General features: G+C 42.1%; 1 protein-coding gene across 1 annotated transcript in view; it reads right to left on the bottom strand.

Moving 5' to 3' along the window:
- Positions 1-19,629, bottom strand: part of SLC12A4 (solute carrier family 12 member 4) — a 423,457-nt gene that overhangs the window by 257,014 nt on the left and 146,814 nt on the right. The window contains exon 8 of the mRNA XM_073550797.1: positions 1,703-1,917. Coding sequence (XP_073406898.1) covers positions 1,703-1,917 — 215 coding nt within the window. The remainder of the gene's footprint in view (positions 1-1,702; positions 1,918-19,629) is intronic.

The raw sequence follows: 19,629 nt of genomic DNA, 5'->3' as shown, positions 1-19,629 counted from the left end.
TGGGACAATCCCTGGTCCATGCGGTTTCGGATAGCTGACTGGGACGCCCGCGCCCCCCCCCCCCCCCCGTCTTTACAAAAGATGTTTGGAGATGGCCTTGAATTTGCTAATAGCAGTTCTGAAGTCCTCAAGACAGATCTTTTGTCTTCACTATTGTGACAAAGGAACAGAGCCTAACATGTGTCTTTTTAAAACATTGAAGTTATCATTCATTAGCTAAGTCATGTCACACGGGCACCAACAATCACAGTTAATTCTCATTTGTGATTTACCACAGGCGAGTCAAAATGTGTTTCAATACTAATTTAATGTAAAGTGTGCCAATTTCAGTGTCACAATAAGCTTTAGGTTTTTCTGTTTCTCCCTCCCATTGTTTTTTGTTAAATTATTGTTTAACATTTGCTCTTTCATATTTAACATAAGATACAAAAAAAACAGGTTTACTTGATTAATTTTTTTTTTTCCAGGAGATATTACGCATTATGTACTTAAACTTATTGGGTGCCAAAAACGATGAGCAGGACTTTATGTGAACATATGTGCAACCAGACAGAGATCAGATAAGTGCTGTGTATGAATTCTGAATATCTTTAGTTTGAAATGTAAAAATAAGTTAGTTTTACTTAACCTTCCCCTCACCCCAGTCCCTGGGGTCCAGCTCTGTCTCCACTGCAATGGTCTTTATTGGCTGTAGCGGTCATGTAACTGCATTGCTGCAGCCACTCGTTGAGATGATTGGTTTAGCTGACGTAGAAGGCACGGACTTCGGAGCTCAGTGATTTGCTGCAACTCTGTTGATGTGACCATTACAGCTGAAACAGAGCAGCAAAGTAGCAGCTCTGGATCCCGGATGTGTGAGTGAAGGGCAGTTTATGCTTTTTTTTTTTTTTTTAAACATCACAGAGCTTATGGGCGCAAGTTAGATGAAAAAAAAGATGACTTATTGTAACAAACCAAAATTTTTAATGAACTGTCTGTGACAGGTGGCAACGTCAATGTGCCATGTGTCTATTTTCAGAATATATCTGGCTACAGGGGTATTAGGCCCAGTATAAGTATTTTGAACCAAATATATTTCTCATGTTTAGAATCAACTTTTGCTTTCGGCATCAATATACTCATGCAAAGTATTGACCAAATCTGCAAGGTGTGCATATATAAACCTTATAGGATTTTTAGGTATAAATTAGGGGTTTATGGGTTATGTCAATTAGGCCTGTTTCACACTTCCGTTTTTGTGTCCGCCAAACGGATCAGTTTCCGTTTTTTTGACGGAAACTGATGCAAACGGATCCGTTTTTTTAAAAACGGATCCGTTTTCTTGACGGATCCGCGGTAACCGTAATGGAAGTCTATGGGACAAAAAAAACGGATCCTGCAAAAAATGGCGGATCCGTTTTTTTACGGAAAACAACGGATTTTGACGGATTTGAAAAAACGGAAGTGTGAAACAGGCCTAATGGAAAGTGGCATGAAAGCTAAAGGGTTTAGAAAAAGGCCAAAATACTGGTGTTAAAAGGATTTTTCAATGTAAATATGTTTCTACCATTTTAAATTAAATATTGTGCACAGATTTTTAGATAGAAACAACTTTTATTGTCCTCTCGTTACCTCCATAGTCAAACTAAAATCTTAACCGTTAAAGATTACAAATAAAATGCACAAATCTGATACATTAAGACAAGGTATTTTTCATAATCACCTGACAAGATGCCACTGGCTGCTCCGGGAATGCCAGAGATTTCACTGACATTGTTATGAAGAAAATACTCATCACACGAGCCACTGGAGAAATTTGCAGACCCGCAGAACAGTTCAGACAACTTAGTTGCCACTGTCACATTATCTACATTCACGGTCTTGGCACATAAATCAAACTGGCCTCTGGCAAGGGTTCGGTTTCCCAGCACACAAATGCTATAGAAATAAAAAAGACACAACACTTAGTATAACACATCACAGTATAAATACATTGTGTGAAAACAATCAAATTAATTAGCCTCATTAAGAAAAAAAGGAAAGTAAAAGAAAATGTTGGTCATAGATTAATGGTCCTATCGAGTACAGGATTTTCATACAGTATATATAATTCCATGTGAATTCCTACAGCAAAATATATTTTTTAATATCGGGGAATTGGGCTCAGAACATTTAAAAAATACAAGCCCTGTGAAAACAGTTATGGTAATTGGATCGGCTTCTATGGGTTTTTATTTTTGCAAAACATTATTTAGCTTCATGTGTAAGGCTATGTCCATTTCACATTTATATGCCTATCTGAGGTAGGCAGCAAGACGTGGCCTACTGCGGTTTCATGCCCAATTCAAATGGACAGATACATCTGGAAATTGTGTTACTCCATTGGCATCATTACAGTCAATGACTCAGTCAACAAATACACCCAAATCCAGTTTTACAGGGCTTCAGACATGATCCGAAATGGACTACTGACAGGAGTATAAAATGCTATATGACCCTGGACTAAAGTTTTGTGTATTCTCACCACTAATATGACCCCGACACTATCCTACAAGGTGTGCGACCCCGACACCATCTTACAAGGTGCGCGACCCCGACACCATCCTACAAGGTGCGCGAACCCGACACCATCCTACAAGGTGCGTGACCCAGACACCATCCTACTAAGTGCACGACCCCGACACCATCCTACAAAGTGTGTGATCCTGAAACCATTGCACAATTTAGGCGACCCCGACATCATTCCACAAGGTACGCAACCCCTGACACCATTTAACAAGGTAGGTAAGCTCACAATAGAGCCAAAAGATCACTGGTAAAGACAAAATTTGCTTTAAGTATTTTTTAAGCTAAACAGGTCTTCTAAGAATATCAAACTGCTCCACAGCTAAGGCACATGAAACAGGTGATAATGGCCACCCCTGCAAAGTGCTAAAACTTATGAGCCAAAGAATGTTTGTTCATGGTTTCAAATTAGCTGAAAGAGATAAAAAACTGGAAAGAACACAGTTGTGCTCAAAATTTTACATTTCGCGGCAGAATTTTTGCCTTCTTGGCCTTTTTTCGGAGAATATGAATGATAATACCAAAACTTTATCTCCACTCATGGTTAGTGGTTGGGTGAAGCCATTTATTATCAGATTATTGTGCCTTCTCTTTTTACATCATAATGACAACCCAAAGCATCCAAATGACCCTGATCAAAAGTTTACATACTCTGGTGATCTTGGCCTGATAACATGCACAGAAGTTGACACAAAGGGGTTTGAACGGCTACTAAGGCTATGTGCACACGTTGCGGTTTGCTTGTGGAAACTTGTGTGGTTTCTGTCTTGGCAGAAGGCATCAAAACTATGAATTAACACATGTGGAATTATATGATTAACAAAAAAGTGTGAAACAACTGAAAATATGTCGTATTCTAGGTTTTTCAAAGTAGCCACCTTTTGCTTTGATTTCTGCTTTGCACACTTTTGGTATTCTCTTGATGAGCTTCAAGAGGTAGCAACCGGAAATGCTCTTCCAACAGTCTTGAAGGAGTTCCCAGACAATCCGGGAATGATGTGATTTTTAAGCAATCTGATAAGGGAGGCAATTTGGTTGTTTGGCCATGTCAGCCATATGAAAAACAAGCCAATAAATTGCTTGATGATCACATGTGCTATCGTAGATTGACGTATAATCCGCTATCTTCCTTTCAGACAGAATGGAACTCTATTCTTGATAAAGCGTTTTTAGAGGGAATTATCTCCATGAAATTTTTGGATAATATGAAAAATCTTGATCCAAAGTTGCCGACATTTTATATCATTCCGAAGCTGCACAATAATCCTATGGACCCTCCTGGATGTCCTATCGTGGCAAGTAACGGAGGATTATGTGGGATTATATCTAATATTGTGGATTACTTTCTCAAACCCATTGTCTCCACCCTACCATCATTCATTAAGGACACCACATCAGCCCTTCAACGTATTGACCTATTGCATTTGGAAAAAGATATGATTATGGTCACAGCTGATGTGGAAGCACATTATACTTCCATCAGACATTCTGATGGATTGGCTGTGACAAAATGGTTCCTGAATGTTAGTAACATCAATTCCCCCATTGCTGACCTAATTTTGATCTTACTTGAATTTATTTTACATCATAATGTTTTTACTTTTAATAATTCAATTTTTTTACAGTTACAAGGTACAGCAATGGGGCTTATGCCAATTTATTTTTAGGAGCGTGGGAGAGAGATGTTTTTCAGGGTGACCTCATCCAGGGTGTGAACAATGTTCACAACTGGATGAGGTACATTGATGATATCTTCTTTTTGTGGGAGGGGACAGTGGAAGATTTGAATACGTTTATGAGTGATCTAAACAATAATGATATTAATCTTAGGCTACTTTCACACATCAGGTTTCCGCTGTCAGGCGCGTTCCGGCGTCGTGCCGGAGCGCCGGATCCGGCAAATGTTTTGTAAAACCGGATGTGATGGATCCGGTTTTCTGCCGGATCCGTCTTGCGCATGGCAGCCAAAACCGGATCCTTCTCATCAGGTTTTCGATCCGTTTTTCGACGGATTACGCCGGATCTGGTTTTTAAAAACGCCCCTTGTGGCCTTCCAAACGGGATTGGCTACTGAAAAACTATATATACCGTGTTCCTACAGCCCTTCTTTGACAGGTTGTAGAGGAGAAAGTGCAGGTTGGAGAGAAGAGCAAGTGACTGGCGAAGATGGATGTTGTGATTGGAAATATTTTGAAGAATTTGGCGGATTTTACAGCGGAGGCAAATCGTTTGAGGGTGATTGTTCTGGAGAAGGAGAGAGCGAGACAGCAGCGCATCAGGCATTGTAGACGACGTTTGTGGATCCACCCCATCACAGCCAAGAGAATGACGCGTGGGGTCTATTCTACACTCTGCATGGACCTTAGACGAAACCCGGAGAAATTTTTTGGATATGTACGGATGAAAATGGAGAATTTTGATTACTTGGTGGAGCGCATTGCACACCGCATAAGAAAATCGGACACCTATTGCCGCTTCTCTGTTTCACCCGCAGAGCGTCTGATGGTGACTTTAAGGTAAGCCACATTTATTGGATATGCTCGCATCAGAGCACACTTTCACTGCAATCTTGTTGGTGGTAGATTGTATCTCCAAGTGTTATAGCTGTTTTGGTATGTAATGCTGTTATTTTAAACTAATTGATTGTTTTTTAATTCTCCACAGATTTCTTGCAACTGGAGAATCCCTTTCGTCACTGCATTTCCAGTACAGACTCGGGATTTCCACCATATCTGGAATAGTGAAGCACACATGTCGTGCACTGTGGGACTCCTTAGCTGAAGAGTTTTTACCAGAGCCCACAACAGAGAGGTGGACTGAAATTTCTGAAAAGTTTCTACAGATATGTCAGTTTCCGAACTGCTTGGGCGCTGTGGACGGGAAACATATCCGCATTGTAAAGCCAGCTGGATCGGGATCGGAATATTTCAATTACAAGAAATATTTTTCAATTGTCCTCATGGCCATCGCTGACGCGGAATAAAAATTTATTGCTGTTGATATTGGGGCCTATGGTCGCTCAAATGACTCAAGTTTTCAAACTGTCTGCCATGGGGCGTAAACTGTATGGAAACACCTTCCAGTTCCCATCCCCTAGACCGCTGCCGCAAACATCTGGTCCACCTATGCCATTTGTCTGTGTAGGGGATGAAGCCTTCCAGCTGTCAGAACACCTTTTGAAACTGTACGGTAGCAGAGGATTGTCAAGAACAAAACGCATTTTTAATTACCTCCTCGCAAGAGCAAGAAGAATGGTTGAATGCACCTTTGGTATTCTGACAGCCAAATGGCGGGTCCTATTGACTGCGATCAACCTCAAGACAGAAACTGTGGACGAGGTGATCAAAAGCTTGCGTGGTACTCCACAATTTTGTTATCTGCAAGGAACCCATTTCCATTGAGGACACCTCTGAAGAAAACACCTTGCAAGATTACCAGGACATTACCACTAGAAGTTCTGTGACGGTTTCAGTAATGAGGGACAATTTTGCACTATACTCAAGGCAGAGTACACTGGCAGGATGACAGAGTGTGAAAGATTTGTGCCCTTAACCAAACTTGTGTACCTTCTGTACCAACAGTATATACCTTTGCCAACCAAAGTTGGCTATCTTGTCATGCTCTTACTATTTTTACCTTTAGGCCACAGGTGTGTACCTGGTTGTGTTTTATGCAAAGTATTTCACCTTTTAACAAAAGTTGTGTACATTGTTAGGAAATCACCAACAATAAACACAACTTTTTAGGTGAAATACTTGGCTTCAAACACAACCAGGAACACAACTGTGGCAAAAAGCTAAAATTTACCCACAGTTATATACCTGGTTTTGAATACCTTTTTACCTTTTAAATACCCTGTATTTAACCTTTTTTTTAACATATTTCGCCGCAGAAAGAAATGACAGACAACCAGTGTAAACGATAATTTAACTTTTATTTAAATTTTTTTTTTTTTGTAAACTGTTTTTCCAAGTTAAAAAAACTTTTTTAATAAAGGTTTTAAACCATAAAAATGTTCATTTTTTTTAAAATACACACATTATAAATTGGTGTAGTGTGGGGTGGAAATAGTGCTGGAGGGGCTGCGGGACACTTCGACACTGGGAGTGTGGAGAGAGGACTGGGATCGTGGTGGGGAAGGAACAGTTAGAGGTGAAGGTGTGGCAAAAGCTAGAGAATGGGTGGACATGGGGAAGGAGTTTGGTACGGGGAAGGAGTTTGGTACGGGGAAGGAGTTTGGTACGGGGAAGGAGTTTGGTACGGGGAAGGAGTTTGGTACGGGGAAGGAGTTTGGTACGGGGCAGGTTGCTGGAAGTGGGGAGATGTCTGGTACTGGGGAGATTGCTGGTACTGGGGAGATTGCTGGTACTGGGGAGATTGCTGGTACTGGGGAGATTGCTGGTACTGGGGAGATTGCTGGTACTGGGGAGGTGGCTGGTATGTAATAGGAGGGGGAGGATGGAAAGTGGCTGGAGGGGGTGCAGGTGGAGGAACTACTGGGGTGGGAGGAGGAGGTTGGGAGGTAACGTGCTGGAGAGCACCGTGGCACGAATGCATTACATGCATCTGCTGGCTAGGAGAGAGCGTTTCCATGCGCTCCACAACAGACCTGAAAAAGGTGTGGTTTGGCGAAGATCTTGCTTCTGAATGCATGGTTTGCAGAAGTGTCTTCACCTCCAGAATGCTGGAGAAGATCTGCTGAAAGCCTGCGGAGATTTGCTCTGACAAGACTTTTAGACAGTTCTGGAAAGATGCATTCAGATGCAAGAACTCTGGCGCATAAATCTTTTCCTGACCCCTCTGCCACTGCCGCCCAGTACCCGCAGGTGTACTAGAGGTGGCAGGGGCAGAAGGGTGGGGTAAAGGGAAAGCGATCTCCTCACCAGCAGCTTCATGTAATGTAGTCGGCCACGATGCTCCTGCGCTGGTGGATGGGACAGATGGCTGTAATGTGTGGGAAGGTGCAGATGTACCGGGGCGGTCGAAGTGTCCCTCGGTGCCGGTCTCCTCAGGGATCGCCTCAGAAGGGTCCAATCGTGCAGGCTCCCGAGTGCTGCTCACCGTGCTGTGGAATAAAGAGAAAAAAAAACAATTAAAATAGTGACATCGCATGGCCCTGGCTGAAAATTTTTTTTTACATCTAAACATTTTTTTTTTTACATGTGGTGTGTAATATTTACCTTCTGGTGACCATTGTATCCCGGAGGAACGACAGGGCTCGTGCGTACTTGTACTTGCTCCTGCGTCCTCCAGATCCACTCGGGGCCCGCATCTCTTTATTGAACTCCTTCTTGAAACGATCCCTCACAGACCGCCGATTCACAATTCTGTCCCCTGAAACGAGAAAGGACAAAGTGGTTAGTATACATCATCAGTGTTTCCCAAACTCCAGTCCTCATGGTCCCCAGGGGTCATGTTTTCAGGATTTCCATAGTAAATAGAAATTCTGAACACATGATCCGTGGGGACCACGAGGACTGGAGTTCGGGAAACGCTGGTTTACATCAAGCAACCGGTACTGTATATACTTACGCTCTTTAATCTGGGCCCGAGCATCGAGGTCCTCCCAGCGGTCCACAAGGAGCGAACAGATTTCCTCCCAGAGCCATCGGGTAACAATCAGGTCAGCATGGCGGCGGTCAGCCATATTCCATAGCAGCTCCCTTTCTCTGACGAGATCGATGAGGTGGTCGACATCTATTCCTCCATCCTCACCGTCAGAGTCGGGAGCACGCTGTGAAAGCTGTTAAAGTAAAATAGAAAAATAGCAAAATTAGTCACCACACTTTAAGACATGAAATAAAAAGTTTACCAAAATTTAACTTAAATATTATACTTACACGCTGGTGACCACCGCGTCGCTGTCGCCGACGACCCTGGGAGGCACTGCGAGGACCTCTTGGCCGAGCACCAGATTGGGAAGACTAGAGAAGAAAAGAAAAAAATGTATGTGTTTGGATGTTGGCATATTTGTTTGCTGTGTGATGTCTGCGGTACATTGTTTTCTATGTGTTGTGTGTAGTGTGGTGTGATGTTGTGTTTCTGCGTTTGATGAAAAAATCTTACCAATTGTGAGCCCACTCCAGGTGTCTGTCCACCCCTTTCTTCTTCTGGGAGCTCCTCTTCAGCTTGTGATTCCTGTTTTGAAATAAAAGGCAATGAATAGACATATATTACAGAGATGATGGATTTTGGAAATAAAAACTTACCATCAAACGCTGACGATGCGAGGGAGGGCTCCCAGAAGAAGATGTGGTCTCCTGTTGCTGGACAGACTCCATGGCTGTGGGTGGTGCTGCTGCTGCTGCCAGTGCTGCTGCTGCTGCTGCATCTCTTGGGCGGATGTTGAATAAAGAGAAACAAAGGGCCAATGAATATCTTGATATTCCATGGCCCTAGTTTTGAGGAATAGGGGATTTGATAATTACTGTCTCTCATCTGCTGCTGGACTCCACTCCCGTTCTTCAGCATGTTCCCTTTGCTGCTCCATTTGGGGTGGTGGTGGTGCTGATGGTGCTGCAGTGGTCGACTGCCTTCTCCTGCGCCTGGTTCCTGTCTTGGGTGGCATGTTGGGTGTGGCTGAGGGTCCCACTGTCATGCTTTTATATATGTGTGCTGTGGGCAGAGCTACTGAGCATTCTCAGACCCAAAAAACCGGATCCGGCGCATTGCGGCGCTCATAGACTTTCATTGTGTGAAAAAGCCGGAAGAGCCGGATCCGGCGGGTCCGGCTTTTTCGCCGGAGACAAAAAACGTTACAGTTGCCGTTTTTTCCAGACGCCGGATTGCGACACATTGCCGGATCTGGCGAAAACCGGACGAAACGCATGGCAATCCGGTGCGATCCGGCGCAAATGCAAGTCAATGGGGGGAAACCGGATCCGGCATTGCATTTCGCCGGATCCGGTTTTTGTCAAAAGAGTCGGATCGCGCCTGACGGCAAAAACCTGATGTGTGAAAGAGGCCTTAGACTTACGTTTCATCATGGTAGAAATCTGGAATTTTTGGACCTATATATTCCAGCTTATTTTGATGGCCGACTACATACTGAAGTTTATAGAAAGCCTACAGCAACAAACCCACTGGTACAAGCCAACTCTTCCCACCCCGGATCAATTATTAAAAGTATTCCCATTGGTCAATTCCTTAGAGCCAAAAGGATTTGCTCAGATGAAGGTCGATTTGAGAATCAGGCATTGGACCTGATACGTAGATTTAAAGCCAGAGGGTATAGCAACCGCTGTATTAAAAGAGGATATTTTAGAGCAAAAAAGACTCCCTGGGATCAACTTCTTTATGGTAAACCGCAGGAAATGGACCAGAGGGAACAGAACCAGGTAAGATTTATAAGTGAGTATAACAATCAGTGGAAAGCTCTAACAGATGTGGTTCGCAAACAATGGGGAGTATTGAATACTGAATATTGCTGAATACTGAACTGGGGAATATTGAAGATGATTCTACCTGGGGCTTCTTCATTTGTGGCTAAACGATCAGCCAACTTTAAAGGTATGTTGGTGAGGAGCCACTATGTATCTCCTTCTTCTGGAGTAGCCATGTCCGCTGGTACAGGTCGCAAAGGGTTTTATCCATGCGGCTTTTGTAAAGCATGTCTCAATTTCACTAAAGGAATGTCTTTTACCAATTTCAATGGGTCAAAAACATTTGACATAAGGAAAAATCTAAGCTGTTCCTCACAGGGGGTTATTTATCATGCTCAATGCCCCTGTGGATTATGTTGGATTAACAACCAGGGAACTCAAAATCAGAGTAAGAGAACACGTTAGAGACATTAATAAAGCTAAAAACGTGGAAGACACTACTCAGTTGAAAACCCTCCCGAGGCATTTCAGGGAGTATCATGACTGCAATGCCCGGGGTCTATCTATCAAAGCTATTGACCAAATTTCTTTGGGTATTAGGGGTGGTGATTTGGGCAGGAGTTTGGTTCAACTTGAAAGTCGGTGGATCTTTAGGTTGGGCACCATGGCCCCCACAAGGTCTAAATGAGAGTTGGGGCTTTTCTTTTCTTTAGCTCATAGTTCATGGGTCTTCCTTTGTGTTCTATCTTGGAGACTATTTTAGGGGTGGGTTTATGGTAATTTTACGGCTCCGATTTGGGATGGATTTTAAATTTGTTTTTTCAGATATACACATGGAAGGTCACTTTCATATTGGAGATGGTGGATGAAATTTGGATGAAAACAACAGATGCGGACCTGAATATATGTATCCCGACAGGATGTGTGCTATTATGGACTTTATATGGATTATTATGAGAATATCTACTGTTGGGGTCTATATCCCTTAATGTTTGGGGTGGTTTATAGGGTTGGTAAAAATAATTTTGGTTGGGTTGGTATATACAGTGGGGAAAAAAAGTATTTAGTCAGTCAGCAATAGTGCAAGTTCCACCACTTAAAAAGATGAGAGGTGTCTGTAATTTACATCATAGGTAGACCTCAACTATGGGAGACAAACTGAGAAAAAAAAATCCAGAAAATCACATTGTCTGTTTTTTTTTCATTTTATTTGCATATTATGGTGGAAAATAAGTATTTGGTCAGAAACAAGCAATCAAGATTTCTGGCTCTCACAGACCTGTAACTTCTTCTTTAAGAGTCTCCTCTTTCCTCCACTCATTACCTGTAGTAATGGCACCTGTTTAAACTTGTTATCAGTATAAAAAGACACCTGTGCACACCCTCAAACAGTCTGACTCCAAACTCCACTATGGTGAAGACCAAAGAGCTGTCAAAGGACACCAGAAACAAAATTGTAGCCCTGCACCAGGCTGGGAAGACTGAATCTGCAATAGCCAACCAGCTTGGAGTGAAGAAATCAACTGTGGGAGCAATAATTAGAAAATGGAAGACATACAAGACCACTGATAATCTCCCTCGATCTGGTGCTCCACGCAAAATCCCACCCCGTGGGGTCAGAATGATCACAAGAACGGTGAACAAAAATCCCAGAACCACGCGGGGGGACCTAGTGAATGAACTGCAGAGAGCTGGGACCAATGTAACAAGGCCTACCATAAGTAACACACTACGCCACCATGGACTCAGATCCTGCAGTGCCAGACGTGTCCCACTGCTTAAGCCTGTACATGTCCGGGCCCGTCTGAAGTTTGCTAGAGAGCATTTGGATGATCCAGAGGAGTTTTGGGAGAATGTCCTATGGTCTGATGAAACCAAACTGGAACTGTTTGGTAGAAACACAACTTGTCGTGTTTGGAGGAAAAAGAATACTGAGTTGCATCCATCAAACACCATACCTACTCTAAAGCATGGTGGTGGAAACATCATGCTTTGGGGCTGTTTCACTGCAAAGGGGCCAGGACGACTGATCCGGGTACATGAAAGAATGAATGGGGCCATGTATCGTGAGATTTTTAGTGCAAACCTCCTTCCATCAGCAAGGGCATTGAAGATGAAACGTGGCTGGGTCTTTCAACATGACAATGATCCAAAGCACACCGCCAGGGCAACAAAGGAGTGGCTTCGTAAGAAGCATTTCAAGGTCCTGGAGTGGCCTAGCCAGTCTCCAGATGTCAACCCTATAGAAAACCTTTGGAGGGAGTTGAAAGTCCGTGTTGCCAAGCGAAAAGCCAAAAACATCACTGCTTTAGAGGAGATCTGCATGGAGGAATGGGCCAACATACCAACAACAGTGTGTGCCAACCTTGTGAAGACTTACAGAAAACGTTTGACCTCTGTCATTGCCAACAAAGGATATATCACAAAGTATTGAGATGAAATTTTGTTTCTGACCAAATACTTATTTTCCACCATAATATGCAAATAAAATGAAAAAAAAACAGACAATGTGATTTTCTGGATTTTTTTTTCTCAGTTTGTCTCCCATAGTTGAGGTCTACCTATGATGTAAATTACAGACGCCTCTCATCTTTTTAAGTGGTGGAACTTGCACTATTGCTGACTGACTAAATACTTTTTTTCCCCACTGTATGGTCCATGAAGATTTTTTGAATTTATTTTATTGAGTGCAATATGGGTGGAGTAATAAGGATATGCATTGTAGGTTTTTTGGGGGCATATTTTAATTATAGGTTATTACTACACCATGTCACTTTATTTAGAATTATTCTAATGTGTATTGATATTTATAAAGTTTGCACAGGGAGCTTTGGACACTGGATCAATAAGTGATATATGAATGTAGATTTTTTATATTAAAATTACACTTATTTATGAAATGTATTAATTGTTTTAGTTCATGCACAGGGTGAAGGTTATTTATTATATTTGCACAGTAATTTGTTTTTATGACATACTGTATTAATATTTTTCACGGTATAGATATAATTATTAAATAATTTTTATCACAAATTAATTTGCACTGATATAATTTATTTAATATTATTTTATTTATTATTATATGTTTCACATTTTTTATGGTATAATTATTATAAAGTAATTTTTATCACTAATAAATTTGCACTGATGTAATTTATTTATTACTTTATTCATTATTATATCATCTACATTTTTTATGCACTAATTATAAATATTGGTATGACGGGAAATTAATTCTTGGATGTTTGAGTACATCGGGAAATGAGGTATACGTTATTATGTTTTATTAAATTAGCACGTGTCACTTTATATATGGCATTAACGATGTGGAATTTTTATTCATGGGTAAATGAGGTATAAATGGGCACATGTATGATTATGCACTATTCACTTTATATGCGGTATTAACCCCTTCACCCCCAAGGGTGGTTTGCACGTTCATGACCGGGCCAATTTTTACAATTCTGACCACTGTACCTTTATGAGGTCATAACTCTGGAAAGCTTCCATGGATCCTGGTGATTCTGACATTGTTTTCTCGTGACATATTGTACTTCATGTTAGTGGTAAAATTTCATTCAAATAACTTGCGTTTATTTGTGAGAAAAACGGAAATTTGGCGAAAATTTTGAAAATTTCGCAATTTTCCAACTTTGAATTTTTATGCCCTTAAATCACAGAGATACGGCACACAAAAAACTTGATAACTAACATTTCCCACATGTTTACTTTACATCAGCACAATTTTGGAACCAAAATTTTTTTTTGTTAGGAAGTTATAAGGGTTAAAAGTTGACCAGCGATTTCTCATTTTTACAACACCATTTTATTTTTAGGACCAGATCACATTTGAAGCCACTTTGAGGGGTCTATATGATAGAAAATACCCAAAAGTGACACCATTCTAAAAACTGCACCCCTTAAAGTGCTCAAAACCACATTCAAGAAGTTTATTAACCCTTTAGGTGCGTCACAGGAATTTTTTTGAATATTTAAAAAAAAAATGAACATCTAACTTTTTTTCATAAAAAAAATACTTCAGGTTCAATTTTTTTTATTTTACCAAGGGTAACAGGAGAAATTGAACTGCAAAAGTTATTGTGCAATTTGTCCTGAGTACGCAGATACCTGATATGTGGGGGGGAACCACTGTTTCGGTGCATGGCAGAGCTCAGAATGGAAGGAGCGCCGTTTGACTTTTTCAATGCAAAATTGGCTGGAATTCAGATTGGACGCCATGTCACGTTTGGAGAGTCCCTGATGTACCTAAACAGTGGAAACCCCCTACAAGTGACCCCATTTTGGAAACTAGACCCCCCAAGGAACTTATCTAGATATGTGGTGAGAACTTTGAACCCACAAGGGCTTTACAGAAGTTTATAACGTAAAGCGGTACAATTAAAAAATCATATTTTTTCCACAAAAATGATCTTTTCACCCCAATTTTTATTTTCCCAAGGGTAACAGGACCCTAAAAGTTATTGTGCAATTTGTCCTGAGTACGCTGATACCCCACATGTGGGGGTAAACCACTATTTGGGCGCATGGCAGAGCCATTTGACGTTTTTGGCTGGAATTGAGATCGGACACCATGTCGCGTTTGGAAAACTCCTGATGTACCAAAACAGTGGAAACCCCCCACAAATGACACCATTTTTGAAACTAGACCCCCTAAGGAACTTATCTAGATGTGTGGTAAGCACTTTGACCCCCCCAGTGCTTCACAGAAGTTTATAATGCCCGGGCGTGAAAATAAAAAATTCCTATTTTTTCCACAAACATGATCTTTTAGTCACCATTTTTTTATTTTCCCAAGGGTACCAGGAGAAATTGGACCCCAAAAGTTGTTGTCCAATTTGTCCTGAGTATGCTGATACCCCATATGTGGGAGAAAACTACTGTATGGGCACACGTCGGGGCTCGGAAGGGAAGTAGTGACGTTTTGGAATGCAGACTGATGGAATGGTCTGCGGGTGTCATGTTGCCTTTGGAGAGCCCCTAATGTACCTAAACAGTGGAAACCCCCCACAAATGACACCATTTTGTAAACTAGACCCCCCAAGGAACTTATCTAGATGTGTGGTGAGCACTTTGAACCCCCCAGTGCTTCATAGAAGTTTATAACGCCCGGGCGTGAAAATAAAAAATTCGGTTTTTTTCCACAAACATGATCTTTTAGTCACCATTTTTTTATTTTCCCAAGGGTACCAGGAGAAATTGGACCCCCAAAAGTTGTTGTCCAATTTGGCCTGAGTACGCTGACACCCCATATGTGGAAGAAAACTACTGTATGGACACACGTCGGGGCTCGGAAGGGAAGCAGTGACGTTTTGGAATGCAGACTTTGATGGAATGGTCTGCGGGTGTCATGTGCGTTTGGAGAGCCCCTGATGTACCTAAACTATTGAAACTCCCCACAAGTGACCCCATTTTGGACACTAGACCCCCCACGGAACTTATCTAGATGTGTGGTGAGCACTTTGAACCCCCAAGTGCTTCACAGAAGTTTATAACACTCGGACGTGAAAATAAAAAAATCATTTTTTTCCACAAAAATGATATTTTTGCCCCCAATTTTTTATTTTCCTAAGGGTAACAGGAGAAATTGGACCCCAAAAATTGTTTTGCAATTTGTCCTGAGTAGGTTGATACCCTACATGTGGGGTAAAACACTGTTTGGGCGCATGGCAGAGCTTGGAAGGGAAGGAGCAACATTTGACTTTTTCAACTCAGAATTGGCTGGAATTGAGATCAGACGCCATGTTGCATTTGGAGAGCCCCTGATGTGCCCAAACAGTGGAAACCCCCCAATTATAACTCCAACCCTAACCCCAACACACCCCTAACCCTAATCTGAGCCCTAACCCTAGCCCTAACCCTAACCCTAGCCCTAACCCTAGCCCTGACCCTAACCCTAATGGGAAAATGGAGATAAATACTTTTTTTTTAATTTTATTATTTTTCCCTAACTAAGGGGGTGATGACGGGGGGTTTGATTTACTATTTATGGCGGTTTTTATATTTGGCAGCTGTCGCACGCTAAAAGACGCTTTTTATTGTAAAAATAGTTTTTGCATCACCACATATTGAGAGCTATAATTTTTCCGTATTTTGACCCACCGAGTCATGTGAGGTCTTATTTTTTTCGGGACGAGTTGACGTTTTTATTGGTACCATTTTCAGGCACGTGACATTTTTTGATCGCTTTTTATTCCTATTTTTGGGACACAGAATGAACAAAAACCAGCGTTTCATGAATTTCTTTTGGGGGGGTGCGTTTACACCGTTCCGCGTGCGGTAAAATTGATAAAGCGGCTTTATTCTTCGGGTCAGTACGGTTACAGCGATACCTCATTTATGTCATTTTTTTATGTTTTTGTCGGTTTTATGCAATGAAAACTATTTTATATAAAAAATAATTATTTTTGCATCGCTTTATTCTGCGAGCTATAACTTTTTTATTTTTTCGCTGATGATGCTGTGTGGCGGCTCGTTTTTTGCGGGACAAGATGACGTTTTCAGCAGTACCATGGATATTTATATGCGTCTTTTTGATCGCGCGTTATTACACTTTTTGTTTGGCGGTTTGATAATAAATCATTATTTTTTGCTTCGTTTTTTATTTTTATTTTTTAAGGGGTTCGCTAAAGGGGTTAACTAATGGGACAGTTTTATAGGGCGGGTCATTACGGACGCGGCGATACCTAATGTGTACTTTTATTGTTTTTTTTTTATTATTTCCAAAAAATGGATTTATTGGGGGAATATTTTTTTTTTTTTCTAATTTATTTGGCGATTTTTTTTTTTAATTATTTTAACACTTTTTTTTTTTTTTTTTTTTACTTTATTAAATAGTCCCAGGTGGGACATCACTGTCCTGTGACAGATCGCTGATCTGTCACATCACAGATCACTGTGACAGATCAGCGATCTGACACAGGCACTGCAGGCTTCCTCTTGCCTGCGCTTTGCAGGCACTGAGGAAGCCAGCTTCCTCAGGCCCCTGAAGGCCCCCGTCGCCATCTTGGATTCGGGGGCCTGGAGGAAAGGAGTCCCCCGCAGCAGCGCTGCACATTGCGCTGCCGTGGGGGGCTCAGGGAAGCACGGAGGGAGCCCCCTCCCTGCCGATGCTTCACTTTAACCCCCGGTACACCGCGATCATGTTTGATCGCGGTGTGCAAGGGGTTAACGTGTCGGGGCCGGTCCGTGACCGCCCCTGACACATTGTGCCGGGTGTCAGCTGTGATAATCAGCTGACACCCGGCCGCGATCAGCGGTGCTCACCACGTGGGCGCCGCTGATCGCGCTAGACGTACTATCCCGTCCATGGGCATAGGGGCCCAGGTCCCATGGACGGGATAGTACGTCTCATGTCAGGAAGGGGTTAATAATGTGGAGGATCATATATTAGATTATGAGGTTTACATATGATAATGTATTATCATGGAACATTAATCACCATGTATGCGATATTAACATTATGTCAGCATGTTGAAATCCGTGTATTGAATTATGCTCCCCTTATTTAGTTGCACCATCTATTGTGTACTGCATGTTGAAAGTAAAATCTTCCCCCAAAAAGACTCTGTATCTGAATATCAGACAGTGCGCATGCGCCCGACTCCTCTCCTGACACTTCCGGTCGTGCCCAGATACGGAGAGGCTTGCGATTCAGCAGGCATTCCAGCGGGCGCAGGTCCAGAAGTGTCGTTATAGGAAGGAGGGGAGAAGAGCTTCATGCGCCGTATTTAGTCCAATGTACCAATCAACCTCGCTATTACATATACTTAGCACGGTAATAGGTGCGCGCATTAATCCCACTATAGTATTTAAGCTCCATGTGTGTCCACCTCTGACGCCCCCGGAAGCTGGATGCAAAACGTGCGTCGGGGTGAGGAGGGACGTGCATCTACAGTGTCGCTGCTGCCTTCGCCAGTCTTCTGCCTTCCCTGGTAATATGCCCTTACTTTTCTTAAAGTTGTCATTGGATGTTTAATTGTGATATACGGTGGAATGTATTAGCGGTGGTGTTATGAGCAGCCGGATAATTGACATATGGTGTTGTTCCCTCCTAGTTTGGGCGCTTGTGTATACCTTGTATATTTTATTGTTAACATGGATTTTTAATAATTTAATAAAATATGGTATGTATTTTTAATTGAATCTGGGACTCTTCTTTCGGCTATTGATTATGTAAGTCCGATTTTGGTTGATTGATGTTAGGAAGACATCCAGGCCTCTCGACTGAGTTCGCCATCACCATCCCTCAGGCAAGGAATTCCAGATTCTCACTGCCCTAAGGGTGTGTGCACACGCTGCAGATTCTACAAAATCCGCAGGTAAATCCCCAGGTCAAAAGACCTGCGGTTTATCTGCGGATTAGCGTGCGGTTTTGCCCTGCGGTTTATCACCTCTACAATGAAGGAGATGGTAAACCGCAGTGGAATCCGCAGAAAGAATTGACATGTCAATTCTTACTGCGGATTAGAATCCGTAGCAAATTCGCGTGAAAAAATCTGCACCGTCTGCACTGCGGTTTCCATTCCCCATAGGATATTATGGCACTGCTGCGGATCCGCAGGGCCCAAACCGCTGCGGATTCGCAGCAGAATCCGCAGCGTGTGCACACACCCTAACAGTAAAGAATCCTCTTCTATGTTGGTGGAAAAACTAACAAGAGGGGGGGCACTGCTAGACCTAATATAAACCAATTAAACCAACAGGCCAGACCGCATATCAAATATAAGGGTTGAGGGTCACTTGGGTAATAGTGATCACAAATTAATAAGTTTTCTGTTGTCTTTTTTCTAGACTAAATAATTCTAATTTTGCAAATATCTCTGGGTATTGTAGTTCTGCCATCCCCTTTATAAATTTTGTTGCCCTCCTTTATACTCGCTCTAGTTCCATTACATCCTTTCTGAGCACCAGTGCCCAAAACTGTACACATTACTCCATGTACGGAAACCAGGGATTTGTACAGAGGCAGTATACTGCTCTCATCATGTGTATCCAGACCTCTTTTAATGTACCCCATGATCCTGTTTTTGCCTTGGAAGCCGCTGCCTGGCACTGGTTGCTTCAGCCAGGTAAGTTTATCATTAACTAGGATCCCCAAGTCCTTCTCCATGTCAGATTTACCCAGTGGTTTCCTGTTCAGTGTGTAATGGTGATATTGATTCCTTCTTCCCATGTGTATAACCTTACATTTATCATTGCTAAACCGCATTTGCCACCTTTTGGCCCACGTTACTATCTTCTCTTGTATTGACTGCTTTACATAGTTTTGCATCATCTGCAAATATCGATATTTTACTGTGTAAACCTTCTACCAGATAGTTAATAAACATGTTGAAAAGAATAGGTCCCAACACCGACCCCTGCGGTACCCCACTGGTCACATGCGACCCAGTTAGAGAATATACCATTTCTAATCACCCTCTGCTTTCTATCACTAAGCCAGTTACTTACCCATTTACACACATTTTCCCCCAGACCCAGCATTCTTATTTTGTGTACCAACCTCTTGTATGGCACAGTATCAAACACTTTGGAAAAATCAAGACATACCACGTCCAATGACTCTCCTTTGTCCAGTCTATAGCTTACCTCTTCATAACTCTTCAAAACTGAGTAGATTGGTTTGACAGGAGTGATTCCTCATAAACCCATGCTGATATGGAGTTAAACAGTTACTCTCATTGAGAGAATCCAGAATAACCCCTCAGAAACCTTTCAAATATTTTACCAACAACAGAGGTTA

The sequence above is a fragment of the Dendrobates tinctorius genome, unplaced genomic scaffold (genome assembly GCF_039654945.1).
Source record: "Dendrobates tinctorius isolate UK_male_01 unplaced genomic scaffold, ASM3965494v1 ptg000170l, whole genome shotgun sequence".
NCBI classification, from domain to species: Eukaryota; Metazoa; Chordata; class Amphibia; order Anura; family Dendrobatidae; genus Dendrobates; species Dendrobates tinctorius.
Note: the sequence above shows the minus strand (reverse complement) of the source record. Positions and strands in the feature narration are given on the sequence as shown.